Raw genomic sequence first — 18,031 nt, forward strand, 5'->3', positions numbered from 1 at the left:
AGTGGGACACGGGACTGCTTCTAGTGGGTCTACACGTGACAAGAATATTTTGTTTTCATAATTGGCTCCCAGGGTGATTTTTTTTTTTTTACTTCAAAAAGAACAAAAAACTAAATCAAAATTTAAAAAAAAAATGGTGTGGGCGAGCAGATGTGCACGAGAACAGAGAAAAATTCACAAAGAAAACAAATAACCAGGAGAGAAAAAGGAAAATGAAGTGGACAGAGAAAGATGGTGGGAGACACAAAGAGAAGTAAGTGTTTTACCATATGGCCTGTTGAAGAGGAACCCAAGAGTTGAACATCATCACACACTCTTGAAATATGGCCGGAGTCAGGGGAACAAGCATCACTACACACACTCACAGACAGACACGGACAGTGACATTAAGACCCATCTATGTGAGCACATGTATACACAGTAATAAATGGATGTTTCCTGGATACGAGGAAGCACTCTGACTATAAAAAGTGCAAAAATCTATATACAATCATCAATAATTGTGGTGAGATCATATCTGGACAATCACTGTAAATCCCTTAGTTACGGTTGCTACACCCGTCAAGCTTTCAAGCTCACATATGGCACATATGCGGATTCACTACTCTTAATTTTTCTTGTAATTTTTCAGAAGAGTGGGTCCTTGATTTCAGACTGAGGTAGACAAAGCGGACTTCTCATTTGTAGTCTGCAACTGTTTATTTTTACTGGCTGAAAAGACAACTTGCTGTCAGATTTTATCAGCTGCTACCTTCCTAATTAAGCTGACGTTAGCTCCATGAGCTGACAGAAAGCAGTGTCTCCGGCCAACTTTTTAAATATTCCCAGTTCATTTTAAAGGGAGAAGCCTGTAAAGGAGTCTTAAATATGCTAAAAGACTTAGGATGGATTTAAAGCTGCGAATCCTATTTTCAAACAGCATTTTTTCACTTTTAATGCTACAAGAGGAAAGATTAGGAGAATGTGTTTGACGAACATAACACTATCTCAAATAAAGAGTTTAACGGTTGTTTCCAAAAGCCCGAGATGACGTCCTCAAATGTCTTCTTTTGTCTCGACCAACAGTCCACTACCCAAACATATTCAGTTTACCGTCATAGAAGAAACCAGCTCACTTTTAATAATCGGGAATCAAAGAAGACTTTTTTTTCCTTTAAAAAAAATGACTGAAAACGAATAATCAATTGTCAAAATAGTAATAGGTGATTCATTTAATAGTTGGAAACCAATCAACTAATCGCTGCGGCTGTAGTTCATTCATACATTTACATTTATACACTTCAGCCTGTTTTCTTTAGGAATACAGCAAAGAATTCTTCCTAAAATTAGCTTCCGCGTTTTATTCCACCCAGCTACAAACTGTTTGCTGGCAGCGCTGGTATTCTTGACTGGAACTGATGGGTACGGCAGCTTATTTGGAGTAACAAAGAATTTCCTACCATAAATCACCGTACATGAACTCATACAATTACAACTGGCACAGGATGTTCAGTCCTGAAGCAGCACAACTAGTCTGGTGTTGAGGAGATGCTGTTACACATAAAGAGTCTTGGACTGAGTTTACGTTAAAAATGGAAGGTTTATGTTGAAACAAGCGTACTTTACAATCACACTAAATGTATGTCTCTGTTTAAGACAACCGCTGTGCGAGGTTTCCATCACCAGAGCATTATGGCGTAGCAGTCTGTTTTTAAACACTACTTTTGCTGCTTCAGGAGTCTTTTTTTTTTAAAATTTTTTGTAAGTGATGCAAATTTCAGGCTTTTTCCAGCAGATTTTCACCCACTTGGACAGATGGCTCTTATTCATGCTGCATTCAAGCTACCTTTTTTCAGCTTTTTTTTTTTTTCCAGCCATCCCAGTCAGACACAGCAACTTAACTGGAGGGGATGAATGGAAAAAAAAAAAAAAAAAAACCTGTCTGTCTCCTCCGCCTTGCCGGATTGTGTAACAACTTTTATAAACACATGACAGTCTCAGGCACAAACAACAAATGCTCACACAGACACAGAGTCCAGCATCTGATGACGTGTCTGTCAGAGGAGAGAGAGAGACGAGCCCACAGGAAAAGGCAGCAAAATGGGAAAACATGTGGTTGGAGACAGACTCACACCAACTCTAATTGCTCATTTCATCCATGTCAATCCAGGATTTTCAATCCAAAGCTCTAACAGGCTGTAAATACACAAACACAGTGGAGTCTGTGGATAAAATGGTCAGTTTAGTTTCCAGTGATGAGTTTGACTTTCAACATTCAGTCATCAAATGATTCAAACCCCAAACAGCCAGTCTGTCTGTCAGTCATTCACTATGAATCTTCTTTATTTTAAACTACAAGGAGCTGGTAGAGTTGAGTCAGCACCTCTGCTTCCTGGAATCCATTTCAACATAACTGTAAAAAGACAGTTTACAAGCTTTTTCTTTGCTAGTATTGACCAACATTACTGTGGAATTTGGACCTTTTTTATTGGCGTTTGTGTGTGAATGTTACAGTGTGTGTTCACATGTACACTCATCCTTTCGTTCCTGCGCAGTGGCGTGTGTGTGGTTATGAGGGTGAAGAGGTCACCAGTAGTAACAGGCAGGAACAGAGTAGGTCCGTGTTTATAGATGTTGGTTTCGATTCAATGAGTTCAATTAGATTAGATGATGAAAATAAATCAGGTATTAAAAAAATAATTTTCCTGATTAACCGTTTAAGTCATTTTTCAAGCAAATGCAGCAAACATTACCTAGTTCAAGCTTCCTGGTTGTGAAGATTTCCTGCTTTTCTTTATCATAAGTGATAGTAACAAACAATTTTTTTAGGTTTTGGACTGTTGATTGCACAAAACAACACATTTGAAGGTGTCATATTGCACTTAAGGAAATTGTAGTGGACATTTTCCACTATTTTTTGCCATTTTAAAGACCAAATGATTACCAGATTCATCAAGAAAACACTTAGCGGATTAATTGACAATCAAAATATAATGCAATAATCACCCTGATGAAGACTTAGAGTCGATACGCATTGGTCTGTTTGATTGCCTGTTCTCAAAGAATAGATGTATTATTTCACTCGAAGACGGAGTGCCTTTTGGTTTTTTTCCTCCATGGCTGTCTGCGCCACTTAAGGACTAATACTCAGCAAGACTTCCTGGATTCTGCTTTTTTATAATGCAATAATCATTTTACTGAAAATGTGTTGTAACATACAAATTTCCTCAACCTGATTTCTCCACTTTAACTGTAGTTACTTGTTTCCTACATTTCCCAGAGTTCCTTTAGGCAACCCCCAGAGAACTGAGCATCTGACAGCAGCAGCAGTGATAGTGACAGTTGCTCCTAGTTGAGAAAAACTGAGTTGATTTTACACACATAACACAACCTGTCTTATGACTGCATTGCATTCTGGTCTATTGAGGCTGCTGTCAGTCATATATCTGCTTCTTCTTCTTCTTATTCTTGAGAAATTGTTGACATAACTAGTGCAAACATGGCAAGAAAGAAGGCCTTGCTTATTTACTCTGACACACAAACAAACAAAACAAAATAGGCCAAGAAGTCATGTCAAGTTTGCAGCACTTAAACAGAGATACGAATCACTTGCTCGGACAGTCAGAGGAGAAGATTCAAAGTAAAAATACCTGGAGCGAACAGAACTATGAGTGTTTTTGGTGGATTGTTCCTCACAGAATGACACTTTTACTGAGCAAAGCAGAAACAAATGCCAGTTCATTATTGAATGGCCGTGATGTGATACAGGGTGAGAAATTAACACCTCCAACCAAACCAGTGTTGAAAAATCTATCTGCCCACCACTTTGGCAGAAGTCCAGACATTATCTGGACACTTCGTCTATTGGAAAAACCAGTTTGGAGTTTCAACGCAGGAGCGACTCTGCTACATACAAGACTTCTTATGGATCACTCTGGCTGTAGTTCATCCTTTCTCTTCTTTGTAAAACTATGAATAAAGAAGAAACTACAATCATGTTGCCACAGAATAATACTTTTAAATTATATCTAAATAAATAATATCTGAAATAAATATGTTCTTTCTATTTCAACCCAAGAAGAATGCAAGAAGACGCTCTGCACCACAGTCATCCTGACGGGGAGCTTGAGGCAGATGCACAATGTCAGCATCAGGATTTTGTGACCCAAATGTGACAGATCCACACACATCTACTGTGGAGGTTTCAGGATGAGGAGGAGGTGGGTGGCAAAGGATGCCGGTTTATATTTGCCTCGTAAGTCGGCGGTAACAAACAGCCGAGAGCGGGGCAGACGAAGACTCTATATCTTTCAAAAGACATATGCCGATACAGGCTGTTTGTCTTTTATTTGCTCGCCTTATAAATATGTCCAACAGAAGGCCATTTCAACTGCAGATCACAGGACACAAATCTGTGGTATCTGAACTCTTGACAAGCCATTATATGTCACAAAAGGTTGAGCTCAACTTCTCTGAGTCATCTGGTATAATGTCAGTGCAACAATTTGTCCTTCAGCTCGTTGAATATAAAAACGATATTCAAATAGTGAATCCTGATAGAGACACCCGAGTTGAGTTTCAAGTGCAGCTACATTTAAAGAGAAACAGCAAAAAAGCTTGTATTTGCAGAGATCCACATTCATTTTCAAGTGATCTGCTCCCAACAATTTAACACTTTTTTTTTTTACATTCCAGTCAGGCAAAAGACAGAGTACATTATTTCAATTAAAGCATTATCACAGTCCAGTAGCAGTGACTGTGGAAGCGCACCATCTAATTTACATGGGTGGTTGCTGTAATTATACTTGTCATTTATTTAGTGATTTGAATGTCCTTGCCACAAATAGGGCACAGGCAAAACATCATGGCTACCTGCGCTCCCTATCAGGCCTATTTGAATAGTTCACCCTGATAACAGGAACACAGATTGCTGCTGACCTGACCATTTGTTTTTATGGCGAGAGTTCCGACGACGTCAATTTCATTTCTGTGACGCGGCTACGCTAGTTTTCTTCTCAGTGACAAATTGAACCAAAAAGAAAGTTGCTCTGTTTTGTCTTGATGTTTTAAATAAAAAAGAGAGAGCTCTCCTCCCATCATCATAAACAACGGATATCCTCTTTCCTTTAAACTTTTCCATGAATGCACGTCATCTGTCAGAGAAGAAGAAGCTTCACACCCTCGGATGCAACGTGCTGTTGTGTTTAACCACAAGAAACCTGCCACTGACCAGGAAGGGTGGATACAAGACACAGAAAGACAGATTACATATGAAACTAAAATTGAAGGCAGTAAATAAACGGTTCTCATGCCACAGAGCAGAACGTAGAGCAGAAGAATGACAGCTGGTTATCAGCAGAAATAAACCTTCACGGTGCTATTAACTAAACTATGTGTCTTCTTGGCAGTCTGTATCTCCTTGTATCTACACAGCTGTCTGTCTGTTCACTGCAGCCAGTCAGTCATCGCGTTTCAGGTCTAGCAGATCAGGACTAACTCCTTCTGACTGGTGGAAACAAAAGCTGCCAAAACCCGACACAACCCACCATTCTCCGCATTTGGATCCAGCCAAACTCTTTTTTTTTTTTTTTTTCCTACCACCTTTTTCTCCCCATCGTCTCATCATTCTCCCTCCAGCTCCTCCTTCTTTAGGGGACTGAATCACAGTTACTGGTCTGGGAAAAAGTAAGTGGTATCTTTATTTGTGCCCTGACTCAGTCGAGCATCTGTCAGAAGAGATCATTCATTAAAAGAGAGGAACGGTCAATACTTTAAACTTTAAACTGTATTTCTGGAAAAAGTACCCAGGGATCCCTTGGCTTAATTTAAACCTTTTATCGATCCAGTCCTCGCTCTGTGGCACTGCATTTAGTTAGCTAGCAACAATGGGTCTGCTCACTGGCTGAAATTACATTGTATTCTGCCATTATAAACATATTGAACTGCTGGGGCCTCAAGTGGTTTCAGATCCTGATTTCTTTTAGCTCGATGACTGTAGTTACACAACAGCAGGAACTCGGCCACGTGTATGAATGTGTCATATGTGCATAGCGTGTATTACTGTATGAAATGCACAAGTGAATGTCTATCAGTGATGTCATGGTGGGCAAGGATGTTGTGTCTTCCTGCAGCAGACAGTGCGGGCTCCTGTGCTGAGCAGCAGAGATGAGCATCCACCTTGTTCCGCACGCTAAGTAACACCAAAGACTAAACACAGAAAGTCTAATCTATTTTATAATGCAACACCGTCACTGAGAGTGTGATCTGCAACTGCTCTACTTTTCTAAAAAAAAAAATTCCGCTTTTTAAAAAAAAAAAAAAAAAACGCTCAGAGCCAGCGAAGTCACGCTGCATGCGATGAGAGGCAGATGTATTGATAAAACGGGGAGTCTGAGACATGCGCAGACAGGCAGAAACTAAACGCCTAGAGCTGCAGATAACAAGAGACTAACTTTTTCACTCACGAGTTCTGGACCAGCCAGCGTTACAAACTCAGAATCCCTACTGAGCCGATTCATGTGTGCTCTCTCTCTCTCTCTTTCCTCAGTCTGCTGGAAAAAAGAAAAAAGCACTGAACTCCTGCAGGAGCCTCAATCCTCTGCCACCAACCAGAAACTAATCCAAACCTCTGGCTGCTCACAACACTCAGAAATTCGTGCAATTCACTGTTCTGATCCACCTTTGGCTGAGAGCTCCATATCAAACAGTGGACTGTGTGCAAGCTCAGTCATTCCTCGCCCGGCATCTAATCTCTGTCAATGTGAACGTAATGATTCTTATGCTATTCTACATGTTTTAGAGAGACGTTTGACATTCGCTCATGCCACACACACACACCTCTCATCTCAAGAGGAAGAAAAACACTCTATTTACAGCTTTGATAAATCCAATTACCGCCTGTCTGCAGCTTTGCTCCAACATCTGATAAGTGTCTTAATAAAGTCTGTGTTTCTTCGTTTTTCCTGTGCTTCGGTGCCACCCTGCACGACGCTGCCACTTAGCTTCCCTCCCACACCGCTGATTAGCAGGAAAGTAGACTCAACAGAGGGACGCTTCCTTCTCAAGTGCTGGAAGGAAAAAAAAAAGCCTCTGAGGTCTGTCCAGCAAGGAAGACTTTAATGGGGCATCCTGGTGAGCGAGCAGGCTCATGTTTGCAACATTATACGTCCAGCGTAAAACAATGTACTCACAGAGACACGGGTTTATACTGAGTTCAGCTGCTGGGTGTCTCCCAAAGTTTCCTGTCATTCTACATGCAAACTGTGTGATGTGCATGAGAGGATGAACGAGGGGGAAACTACACTTGTGCTAAATCAAGTGCACGTAATGTCATGATAGAAAAGAAGGAGATTTTCACAGTTATCATTATAGAAATACAGAAAGGCATTTCCAATTTCCTGCAGAGAAACCATGGACTTTGATGCAAAGATTAAATCCTCCATATTACTATAATTTTTCATCTCATCTCCGTTAGTTTTAGAACCACCAAAACGAGGTTGCAGCCTGTTGATGGGTAGGTCAAGCTCACGTAGCGCTCAGCTCAAGTGTCAGCTCTTGTCCTCTCAGTTTACACTGTAAGTCAGTGTAATTCAGGACAGTGAACCTGAGAAATGCTCAGGAACACTTATCACTGTGTACACTGTTGATTAGAATAAAAGGAGAGACAAAGTTTCCCACTAACAGCTCTGAATCCACGATCAAAGATAGGAGGAACATTTTGTACAAAGGTGTGCTCCTGACCTTTGGAGACATTTGGTGACATGCGTACTTTACTTTTTTTTGCCGTACCACAACAGCTTGGAAGAAATCTGTCAGAAATGGACACTGTAATAGCTCAGAGCAATGTCACAAGGCACCGATACAGACTTCAAATCGTTAATTGGCATAGAGACTCCAACAAGTGAGACATTCTTCCACATTCGGTACATTTAAACTGATAATAGTAGAAATGCTGTTTGGTAAGCACTTTGATCTTAAGTGCCACAGTATCATGGTTGTGTGTGACAGAGCCGGGGAAGCTAGTTGAACTAATTCCTCTGGCAGAGACACTGTTCTTCGGATTATTCAGAAGTGGGCATTTTGAATTAGCTGCTATGACAGTGTGAGTCCTGCTCAAGCTGGCAGGCAGCAGAGCTGCTGGACTGGAGACTCTGAATTCACCACAGTCCTTGTCGGCAGCAATGACACTACAAACGTGTCGCTTTGTGAGGTGTAATGTTGGATGGAGGCACTTCCTGTGAACAGTAAGAGGTGGCTGAGTCCTGTCTGTGGGAGCTACATATGAATATCCGTTGTTTTTTGTTGCTTGATATGAGTCGTTTGGATTTTTATGTAGTTAAAAATGAAACCACTGCCCAGAAACACACTTCTTGTCTGATTTTCTTTGCACTGCTCAACACTGCACAGACTGTCGAAAGAATGAACGCACACACAAAAGTTTATAACACAATCAATTAATGACCTTTACCATTCGGCCATTGGCAAAAATGAGGCACAGATGATCTGTTGATGATGTTTTTAGGAGTTGATGGCAAGTATACTAGTGCAAAAATGATGAAGTTGATTAATCAACAGAAAATGAATCAGCAGCAATTTTAATCACTGATTAAACAAACAGTCTTTTGTTCAAGCTTCTCAAGTGTGATAATTTGCTGCTTTTCTCTTTGGGTTTTGAAGTTTCAGTCAAACACATCTAGCAATTTGAAGACCTGATCATTTTTTAAACTATTCTAAAGACATTTGATAAACAAATGAAATCATCATTAATTGTTAATGAAAATAATCCTTGATCGGTCACCAACACAAGTAGTTACAAATTCAGAATTTTTAATTTCCTGCAGATTTAAAACGGGATCAGTCACCTGCAAGGGTTTAAAATCTTGGTTTTGAATCGGTTTCATGGGCCTGAGGTTCAGGAAATTTAGTCCATCTGTGTAAAGCCTTCGTATAAGCCTGGAGTACTATTGAAAAATTCACTAAATCACAGCTCCAAAGTTTATTTCATGTCAGCAGTAAGAAATTATTAAATACGTTAAAAGGCTTTCAACGAGAAGGAGGATGTAATGGAACAGTTACCTTGGTGGCACCACCCTTCTTTACACAGATTAAATCTCCCTCTGTGTAAAGACACCAGCCAGGTGCAGCCCATCATCCAGCCTCCTTATATTAATGCTGCCCGCAAAACCGGAGAGAGAAAGTTGCTTATCATGGAGTGTCACTTTGACCCCTTAACAACCACAAAACACACACACACACACACACACACACACACACACACACACACACAGAGCTATCAGCCTAATGGAAAAGTAAAAGGGCTGCTCTGGTTGACTGGAGCCAAGCAAACACCGAGAGACAGATAGGACAAGACAAGAGACAGGTGGAATACACACATGTCGTTCACACACATACACAACCAAATCTAGATGGGTAATACAGGCAGTGTACTGTGTACACAACCACCCACACAGAGCACTTCATACATAGACACAACAGGATATTAAACTATATTAGCACACACACACAGTGAGCACAACTGGCTGTTCTCCCACCACAAAAACTGAATTTGCTCTCTCTCTCTCACACTCACACACACACACACACAGAATATATATGTGTGTTATGGTAACATGTCTTCTTCTACATGTGAACACCTGGAGGATATTTTACTTCCATTTCACACATGACATACTGTTGCAAGTCTGGTATGTGATGGCTGGAGTCAACACCTCCACATACACTGAGTCAATCTCACCAGCTATTACCATGACTACTACATTTCACAATGGCCTGAATAGTGCATGACGATGAATGTGAATCCAGTGATTCAAGACCAACAAGTTTCAGGAGTTACAGTAAACCCGTTACATGACTTACTGGTAAAATAGGGTAATCATCATTCTGACTTACAGAGTATGGTGGTTTATTAGGTAAACTGAACTAAAACTAAACCAGCCTAATACAGCAGCCCTGCAATAAATCCTAACTTCATGACTCTGATTTAAAGAGGTGTTGATTCAACTTTATTGTCAGTTTAGAGGCTGTGTGGTGCTGTTAGACTGTGTTGTGTTGTGTGACACCTACATGGTTATCTAATAGGGTTGCAACTAATGAGTGTTTTATTGATTACTTGATCGTAGAGCTGCGACGATTAGTTGACAGAAAATTAATCAACAATGATTTTGATCATCTGGATAATCATTTCAGCAATTCTTTTGAGCTAAAATGACAAAAATTCTCGTATTCCAACTTCCCAGATGTGAATACTCTCTGGTTTTTGTGCCCCTCTGTGATAATAAACAGAATATCTTTGGGTTTTGGACAGTTGGTTGGACAAAACCAGACATTTTGAAGAGTAACCACGAGCTCTAGGGACTTGGGATGAACATTTTTCAAAATTTGCTGACCACACGAATAACTAATCTGTCCGATAGTGACTGACTCAAATAGCTGAATCAGGCACCAGTGACAATGGGCCGATCTGGTATCGCATACCATTATTTTAATATACAACAATTCAGTTAATTTATATCTATGTATTTATTTGTTACATTTTGTTTTACAAAGTTAGGAAAGCAATGTTTAAGTCAAGCCTGATGTTGCCTTAAACATAAAACAATGATCCCAGTCTCTTCCACACAGTGAGGCATACAGCTTATTAATTTAACACTGGTATCGGATCGGTACTCGGTATCGGCCTATACCTAAAGCCCAGGTATTGGGACTGTAAAAGCTGGATCGGTGCATCCCTATAGATTAATCAATAATGACAGTGATGGTTAGTTGCAGCCCTATTCTATAAGGCATCAGGAAATAGTGAAAATATTCATTCCTAGAGTCCATGGTGGCGTCTTCACGTCCTGTTTTGTCCAACTGACATCTAAAAACCCAAATATGTCCAGTTTACTCTCTTTCTGACATTATTTGCTTGGGAAATGATTTAAATGAGGAATCGATGATCAACATATTGAATTTGTGTTGATCAGCTAATGGATTCATTGTTCCAACTTTCTAATATTTTGTTCACACTTATTGGTGGGTTGGACAAAATGTGGGAGACATAAAACTGAATCAACACCTCTCTTTAAACAGTTTAAAAAAGGGACATTAGATCGGGGTTTATAGCAGGGCTGCTGTATTGTATCAGTGCGCCTGACAAACTGAGTAACAGTGTAAAAATGTCTTTACACAGCAGACAGACAATCTGGACTTCACAGCAGTCATGTTTAACTGAATCTAGGCTGTTCCCACAGTAGAAAAAAACGAACTAATGTTTAAAGCCATCACATCCTGACAGCATGCTGTATCAGTGCTGTAACCCTGCGTTAATCTGCACACTTCCTGATCTCTGCTCATTTCTCCAGCAGCAGCAGCAGCAGCAGTGCTGACGTGCTCTATAGGCTAACCCCCCCACCTCCCCCCCCGGCCCTGTGAGCCAGGCCAGCAGCCTCATATTAATAACAATCACAATGCATGCTTTCAACCTACATCCTGCTCTCATATTAACCCATTAAGGTGGTTAACACGCTGCCCGGAGTGGACGTGCTCCGCTCCCCCTGCCACGGGAAGGCAATCACCGGCACAGCGGGAGGTCCGTGCACACCGACCGGCCAGCCTCAGCTATCTACCCCGCTGCCCATGTCCACACTCATCTCTCCCAAATCGATGCCTGCCCACTGATACTAGCAGGCCTTTTATCACATTCCTCACAGCATCGGTGTAGCCGCAGTCGAGCCCCCGAGAAAAACAGCACAAAACATCTTCGCTTTGTCCTGGAAGAAAAAACCCCTTCACGGACACCGAGGCGGATCGTGTGGCCGCAAAAAGCAGTCGAGGAACGGAATTCCTACCTTTCGACTCAACGCTGTCCCCGAGTAGAAGTAGTAGGCTATTCCCAGCACCCACAGCACCGCAAAACATAACAATATCCTCGATTTCCTCCGCATGGTTGTGTCGTTTTTTGTCGTCCGCCTGCCCGTATGTGCGTCGTGGCTCCGGTGTGGCTGTAACTCAGCGGCTCGCCCCGGTCTGCTGTGTCCGTGCAAGGCGCTCCGCCGTGCGGCTTCGGCAGGCTTCGCCAGTCGGTAAGGGGGAGCGGAGGGAGCAGGAAGCAGCCAGCCAACATCAACGGGGTTAGAGGGCAAAGGCTAGCCGACTCTAATCCAATCAAACACCGGCTCAGGCAGCCCTGGAGGAGGGAGGGCCGGGGCTGGCAGAGAGGCGAGCCGTGCCGTGCTATAAGAGCAGAGGGGGTGGGGACGGTCCCTGTAGGAAAGGATTGTTGTAAAATGTCAGATATGTGGCTCTGGGAGCTGTGAGAGAGGGTCTGTGATTATGTGGTTTCACTGTCTGCTATGAGGCTGTGCTCTAGGGGCGCCAGAGACTTTAAACCGGGTCAAATAGGAGGAAACACTTCTTCATATGTTTGGACACTGTATGGATACCAAAAGACTGTGGAAGGACCAGAGTAGATTTATTACTATGGCAATTAGGGCTGGGCAATATATTCATACTATATCGATATCGCGATATGAGACGAGATATCGTCTTAGATTTTGGATATTGTAATATTGTGATATGGCATAAGTGGTTTTAAAAGCTGCGTTACAGTAAAATGATGCAATATTCTGAACTTACCAGACTGTTTTAGCTGTTCTATTATTTGCTCTTACCCACTTAGTCATTATATCCACGTTACTGATTATTTATCAAAAATCTCACTGTGTAAATATTTTGTGAAAGCACCAGTAGTCATCCCTACAATATTGTCACAATATCGATATCGAAGTATTTGGTCAAAAATATTGTGATATTTGATTTTGTCCATATCACCCATCCCTAAAGGCAATAAGATCAAAGAATATCGAATCATTCTTTTAGCAAAATTTCATGTCCACAAATCCAAATTTAATATCTCTGAACCTTTATTTAAAAATGAAATCAAACAATACATGAAAATATTTTTTCCTGCAAAAACAAGAAGGCTCTCAAAACAATAAGTTTGTGCACCTCCTTTAATCTATTTGTTTGAATGACTAATGTATATATATATATACTGTCCCCTGGCATTTTGCTTATCTTGTTTATTCTATTGTGATTGACAGATGAACGCTCTTTGTATAATAAAGAATGTTAAAAATAAATCAATAGGAGGAAACAAAAACTTTTTTGAAGAAGAAACTGTACAATAATATATGGCAAGACATACATCATCAGTAGTACTCTCTTTAGAAAACGGAGCACACAATGTAAACAGAATTATAACCTAATAAAAGACAAAAACAAGAAATAAAATAAAATAGCTAAGGGGTCACTGCTCATTATTCTGAGGATCAGTAATGCTCAGTAGTTTGTTGTTTTTTTTTTGCTGTTTTTCATACTTCAGTGATTTGTAGTGCAGTGCTAGTTCTCTCATACAAACCACCGAAAACGGTTGTGTCTTAATACATTTACATTTATGGATAAAAAAAATAAATAGTTTTCTTTTCGTCCATTATAACTTGAAATGTAATATCACATCTGGTCAAATGGGGAAGAGAAAAAATGTTGGATTTTGGCCAATCCTACATGTCACACCAGATATGTAGGATTGCTATAAAGACAAAAGAAAAATAAGGAAACACAAGCTGTCTGGTTCACATCACATCAGGCTGCCTCCTGACAGACTGCAGGAAATATCTGAACACAACCTGAAAGTCATCTTTAATCTTCCTTTCACTTTCACTTCTTTCTGTGCTGAGTCTTCTTCCTGTGGTTAGACTGTTAGTCTGGTGGAAAACCTCAGGCACAGCTATGGAAATAAGTCCAGGACTTTTTTTTTGCTTGATATTTTGTCGTTTTTTAACATATTTTACTCAGACAGCTTAATGCATACAAATCAGCTCCACATAGAACATTTTATCCGTTTTCTCTCTCATTTTCTCCCTCTCAAGTAATCTTCCCAACCAGAAAATTAAACTGACACACAAATTTATAGCCAACAAATCATTATCAGGTCCTAAATATGAATAAACAAACATGAACGTGAAAAAAAAAAGTTTTACATTTGATAAATAATGAAAACACAAACAAACATTTAACAGCTGAGCAGTTGATTGACAGAAAAGTAATCACAACTGTTTTGGTAACTGAATAATCGTTAAAGTTCAAACAAAAATAGCAAACATTTTCTTGTTCAAGTTCATCAGTTTTGGGGATTTGTTGCTTTTCTTTATCGTATGTGATAATAAATTGAATAAAAACTGAGAGTCTAAGTACAGAGGAAGTTGTATCGCTGTACAGATTGTAAAAAAAAAGCCACCCGAGGGAAATTTGTGATTTGTTATATTTGGCTATATAACTAAAAATGGACTTGACTTGAATATTCTCAGGTTTTTGAGTGTTGGTCGGCCAGAACAAGTAATTTGATAACCTTACTTACTTGGCTCTAGGAAGTTGTAATTTTTCAAAGTCAAATGATACTTAATACAACATTCATTATGAGCTTGTTAGTTGCAGCCATAATAAGAATGTCAAACCAAACATCTCAACCCTTGATCACAGCAGCAGAACTTTCTATACAGTCTGTGTTGTAAACTAAAAGAGTATTTAAAGTTTGTTGGTCTTAACAACTGGAAAAGACTTAAATTGAAACTTTAACTTAGATTATACTTCATGTACGTCTCTGACTTTGTACAGCAAACCAGAACTTACCTCAAAAGTATTTACTGGCATGGTGAGTTAAGTCTCTACATCAGTATTCTTAGTTGGCTGTATGTCACAGTAAAGACCTCAGATAAAACCAGTGAAATGCAAGAGGTCACCCACTGCTTCCAGTCAGACACTAACTATGAATGGCTTGTTTGTTGTCTGCTGTCACAGTGGGAATTTCAGTAATTATTTTATTAGATTTGGAACACGACATGTTGATTTTATGCTTAAAGTCAGAGGAATACCTCAGATAAGGTTAAAGAGAGACATGCCTCGACTTCACTGAGCCACATAATTATGAGATTCAAAGTCATACAAAGATACAAAGACTAATTATAAGGAAGAAAACTGAATAATGAAAGTTAATGAAGAAGTAATCAGATCAGGTGATGCATTTTCTTTAAAGCATGATAGTGGAAATTGGCCTCCGTAAAATCCAGTTAATGACTTTTGGATACAGAAAAGAGAAGCATTAACGCATCTTGTAGGTGACAGACTGTCTTTTGAAAACCTTTAAATATTTTGAGACCTTTTGGAGTAAGTTGACCTGTCAGTGTTGAACAAGTCAAAAGCACAATTATAAGAGATTTCTCTCAGGTGTGTGACACTCAGATCATCTCTGCTTGAGACAGATCACCACTTGAACACCTTTGACTAAACTGAACTGAAGGTCTGCTTCATTCTGCCTCTGACATTCTTCAATTTAATGGCAACAAAATGTGATTTTAACTGGAGAGCAAAATGCCCCGCAGTCCAGGTTAAAAAAAAATACTCTCAATACACACTTTGTGCTCTGCCTCCATAGAGTGTCCCAGCAGTATTACACACACACACACACACACACACACTCACATTTATTCATTGCTGCTGCCGCTACGGTGGTCTGAGGAGAGACTCAGAGTGTTTATGTTACCTACAGTAGTGTTAGAGCATGGGAGAGAGAAACAGATGTGCAAGTTTAGTGGTACGGAGGTAAAAGAGGTTTTTATCTTCTGCCCTTTGCCTCGGATGTCCAGAATAACTGTTAAGAGGGTCTCAAATTACCCGTGAAGAAGGGCAGTTTGGTTGCCAGAAATAGAGGACACGCCACAGGTCTGAACTTGTTGACCATCTAACCAGTGTAGTACCTGTCAAGAGTTACTTTAAATGGGGTTAACTTGTGTGTTTAAAGTTGTACAAAAAGACACATAATCAGAGGACAACTACAGGAAGGTGTTTTTTTTTAAAGATAAAAACAGAAATCTTGTAAGTTTCAATTAAATGGTCATTCAAACATCAGCCAAACTACAGCACAACCTCTGCCTTAGATTGACAGACTTATTCATGCAAGCAGAGTAACTGGAATAAAAGGCATCAGTGTGAAACTTTTGGTTTGTCTGTACATTCACTAAAGTTCAGAAAACAATAAAGACCAATAATAAAAAGGCTAATATTGCAATGAAGACAGGCAGGTGATTCCAGATGGATGTAATGTTACCAACAGACTAACGACTTATATATGATGCCTGTTTTGTCAGTTACAGTAACATATGCAGGTCAACTACCACCATGTAAATACTGTATGTAGAACACACACACACAAGTTTGTAATTGTTGTCACTGAGGGAGCAGAAAAATGCACAATATACTCAGTTCAGCAAATAAAAAACTGTTAAAGTCAAGACCATCAAATGGTCTGTCAGGCAGGCGACCCAAAGATTTAAAAAACAAATGAATTCACGTAAAAGTAAAGGTCTTTTAGCTGGATGGGCGAGATTGTGTAAAACTGGTCTTACTGGAAGAACTGCTTGAAACAACAGTAAAGAGGTGCAGCTGCCAAGTATTTGTGAGATGCAGAGAATCCTGCATGTTTCCAGATGTCTTTATGTATGAGCTGGATCTGCTGTACTGGAAACACAGACACAGAGGATTTACCTTCTTCAGAGACACATCTTGTTAGTATTGTGGCTTGTCTCAAGTTGTTGATTAATTTCACTACTGGCTCTCTATAGACATCTCTGCAAGTGTGGACAGAACATTTTATCCAGCATTACCAGATTCATAATAATTTATAACACAATTTCCCATAAACTGTATTTAGAGTTATAATCTTCAGCTTTGCAGCATTAAATCAATATTGCGCAGATTACAGTACGTTGATGCTTTTGGATCTTAGCTATAGTCCCTCCAACAAACATTTATCTGGTGAGCAGTGATTTTTTTTTACCGAACAGCTTTGTAGTACTGCAATATTCTTACAGTTAATGTAAGTGAACACATACTATGTCACACCCACAGATATTAATACACTAACACAAGCCTAAAACAAGCCTCTATTGTCTACAGAAACTGGCAAAGAAGCAACATAAAGGTTAACTTTAAACTGATGTACTGACCTGCTCATAGACCCTGCTTCCATTGAGATTTTAAGGAACTGGTGCTGCAAAGGAGCTGGGAGGATGAGTTCAAGCCGTTTGCTGTCTGAACTGTTGACTGAATGTCTCGTTTGTGAAGCTTTTATTGAGGTAAAAGGCTCTTAGAGGAACTAAGTGGTTTTGTAAACAACTTTCCATTTTCTTGAAGATTTCTTTGATAGTCCTGTTTTATGTCTACTGTACAAAAACCTTGAAGTAAAACTGAGCTGTAAAAGGAAAAGTTCTCAGCTAGTGCACTCAAACCTCTTCGCAACCATAATATGAGAAAATATGAGCTGTGTGAGCAGATACAAATAATTTCCCCTCACAACGTTTATCTTAATCTAAACAGTTTTCTTTAAAGGTCCCTAAACCCTGTGAATCCAGGAGAACTAGAGTCTTTATAAATATGGACTTATATTTTGTCACAGCCCTGAATCAGTATTCTTCAGGTTTTTCATCAGTTTAAACTTCAAAAATCATTTTACAGCATGAAAACCCTGCGTTGTCACTGACTGCCAGACTTTCAGCAGCTGATCTATTGAGGAAAAGTGAAATAAAACGACTGTCAGTTCAGTTTATCTACGCATAAAACAACCAGCCGTTAGGGTGACAAGTGTTCCTACTGGGGGCGTTTTACAGTGACAGACTTACAGTAGAATGTAGATACCTTCATTGGTTAATAAGAGAGCTTTACACTCACAAGACAAACATTTAGTTTCAGCAGCTGAACCTGACTTAAAGGTTTGTATGTTTTGTTTTTCAAGAACATGTGAAGTGAATGCAAACAGTTACTGAGGTTGGCAGGAGGTGAACAGCAGACATTTACTGCCCTAAAGCACAAAACACCAACAGAAATATCATAGCTTTTCTTTAAATCAATGTGCTTAAAAGAGAGTTGTGATAACAGAAACAACAGGAATTCCTGTTCTGTCAGTGTCTTTATCATGTCAAAGCCAAGTCAAGTCTCT

General features: G+C 39.8%; 1 protein-coding gene across 4 annotated transcripts in view; it reads right to left on the bottom strand.

The window, feature by feature from the left end:
- The window catches only part of galnt2 (UDP-N-acetyl-alpha-D-galactosamine:polypeptide N-acetylgalactosaminyltransferase 2), a 59,744-nt gene extending 47,449 nt beyond the window's left edge, over positions 1-12,295 (bottom strand). For 2 of the 4 annotated variants that reach the window (XM_042408869.1, XM_042408859.1), the window contains exon 1: positions 11,829-12,295. In XM_042408869.1, the coding sequence (XP_042264803.1) occupies positions 11,829-11,924 (96 nt within the window). In that variant the 5' untranslated portion in view covers positions 11,925-12,295. The remainder of the gene's footprint in view (positions 1-11,828) is intronic. The other 2 variants (XM_042408877.1, XM_042408886.1) reach the window with 2 other exon arrangements.
- Between the last annotated feature and the right edge of the window lie 5,736 nt (positions 12,296-18,031).

The sequence above is a fragment of the Thunnus maccoyii genome, chromosome 1 (assembly GCF_910596095.1).
Source record: "Thunnus maccoyii chromosome 1, fThuMac1.1, whole genome shotgun sequence".
NCBI classification, from domain to species: Eukaryota; Metazoa; Chordata; class Actinopteri; order Scombriformes; family Scombridae; genus Thunnus; species Thunnus maccoyii.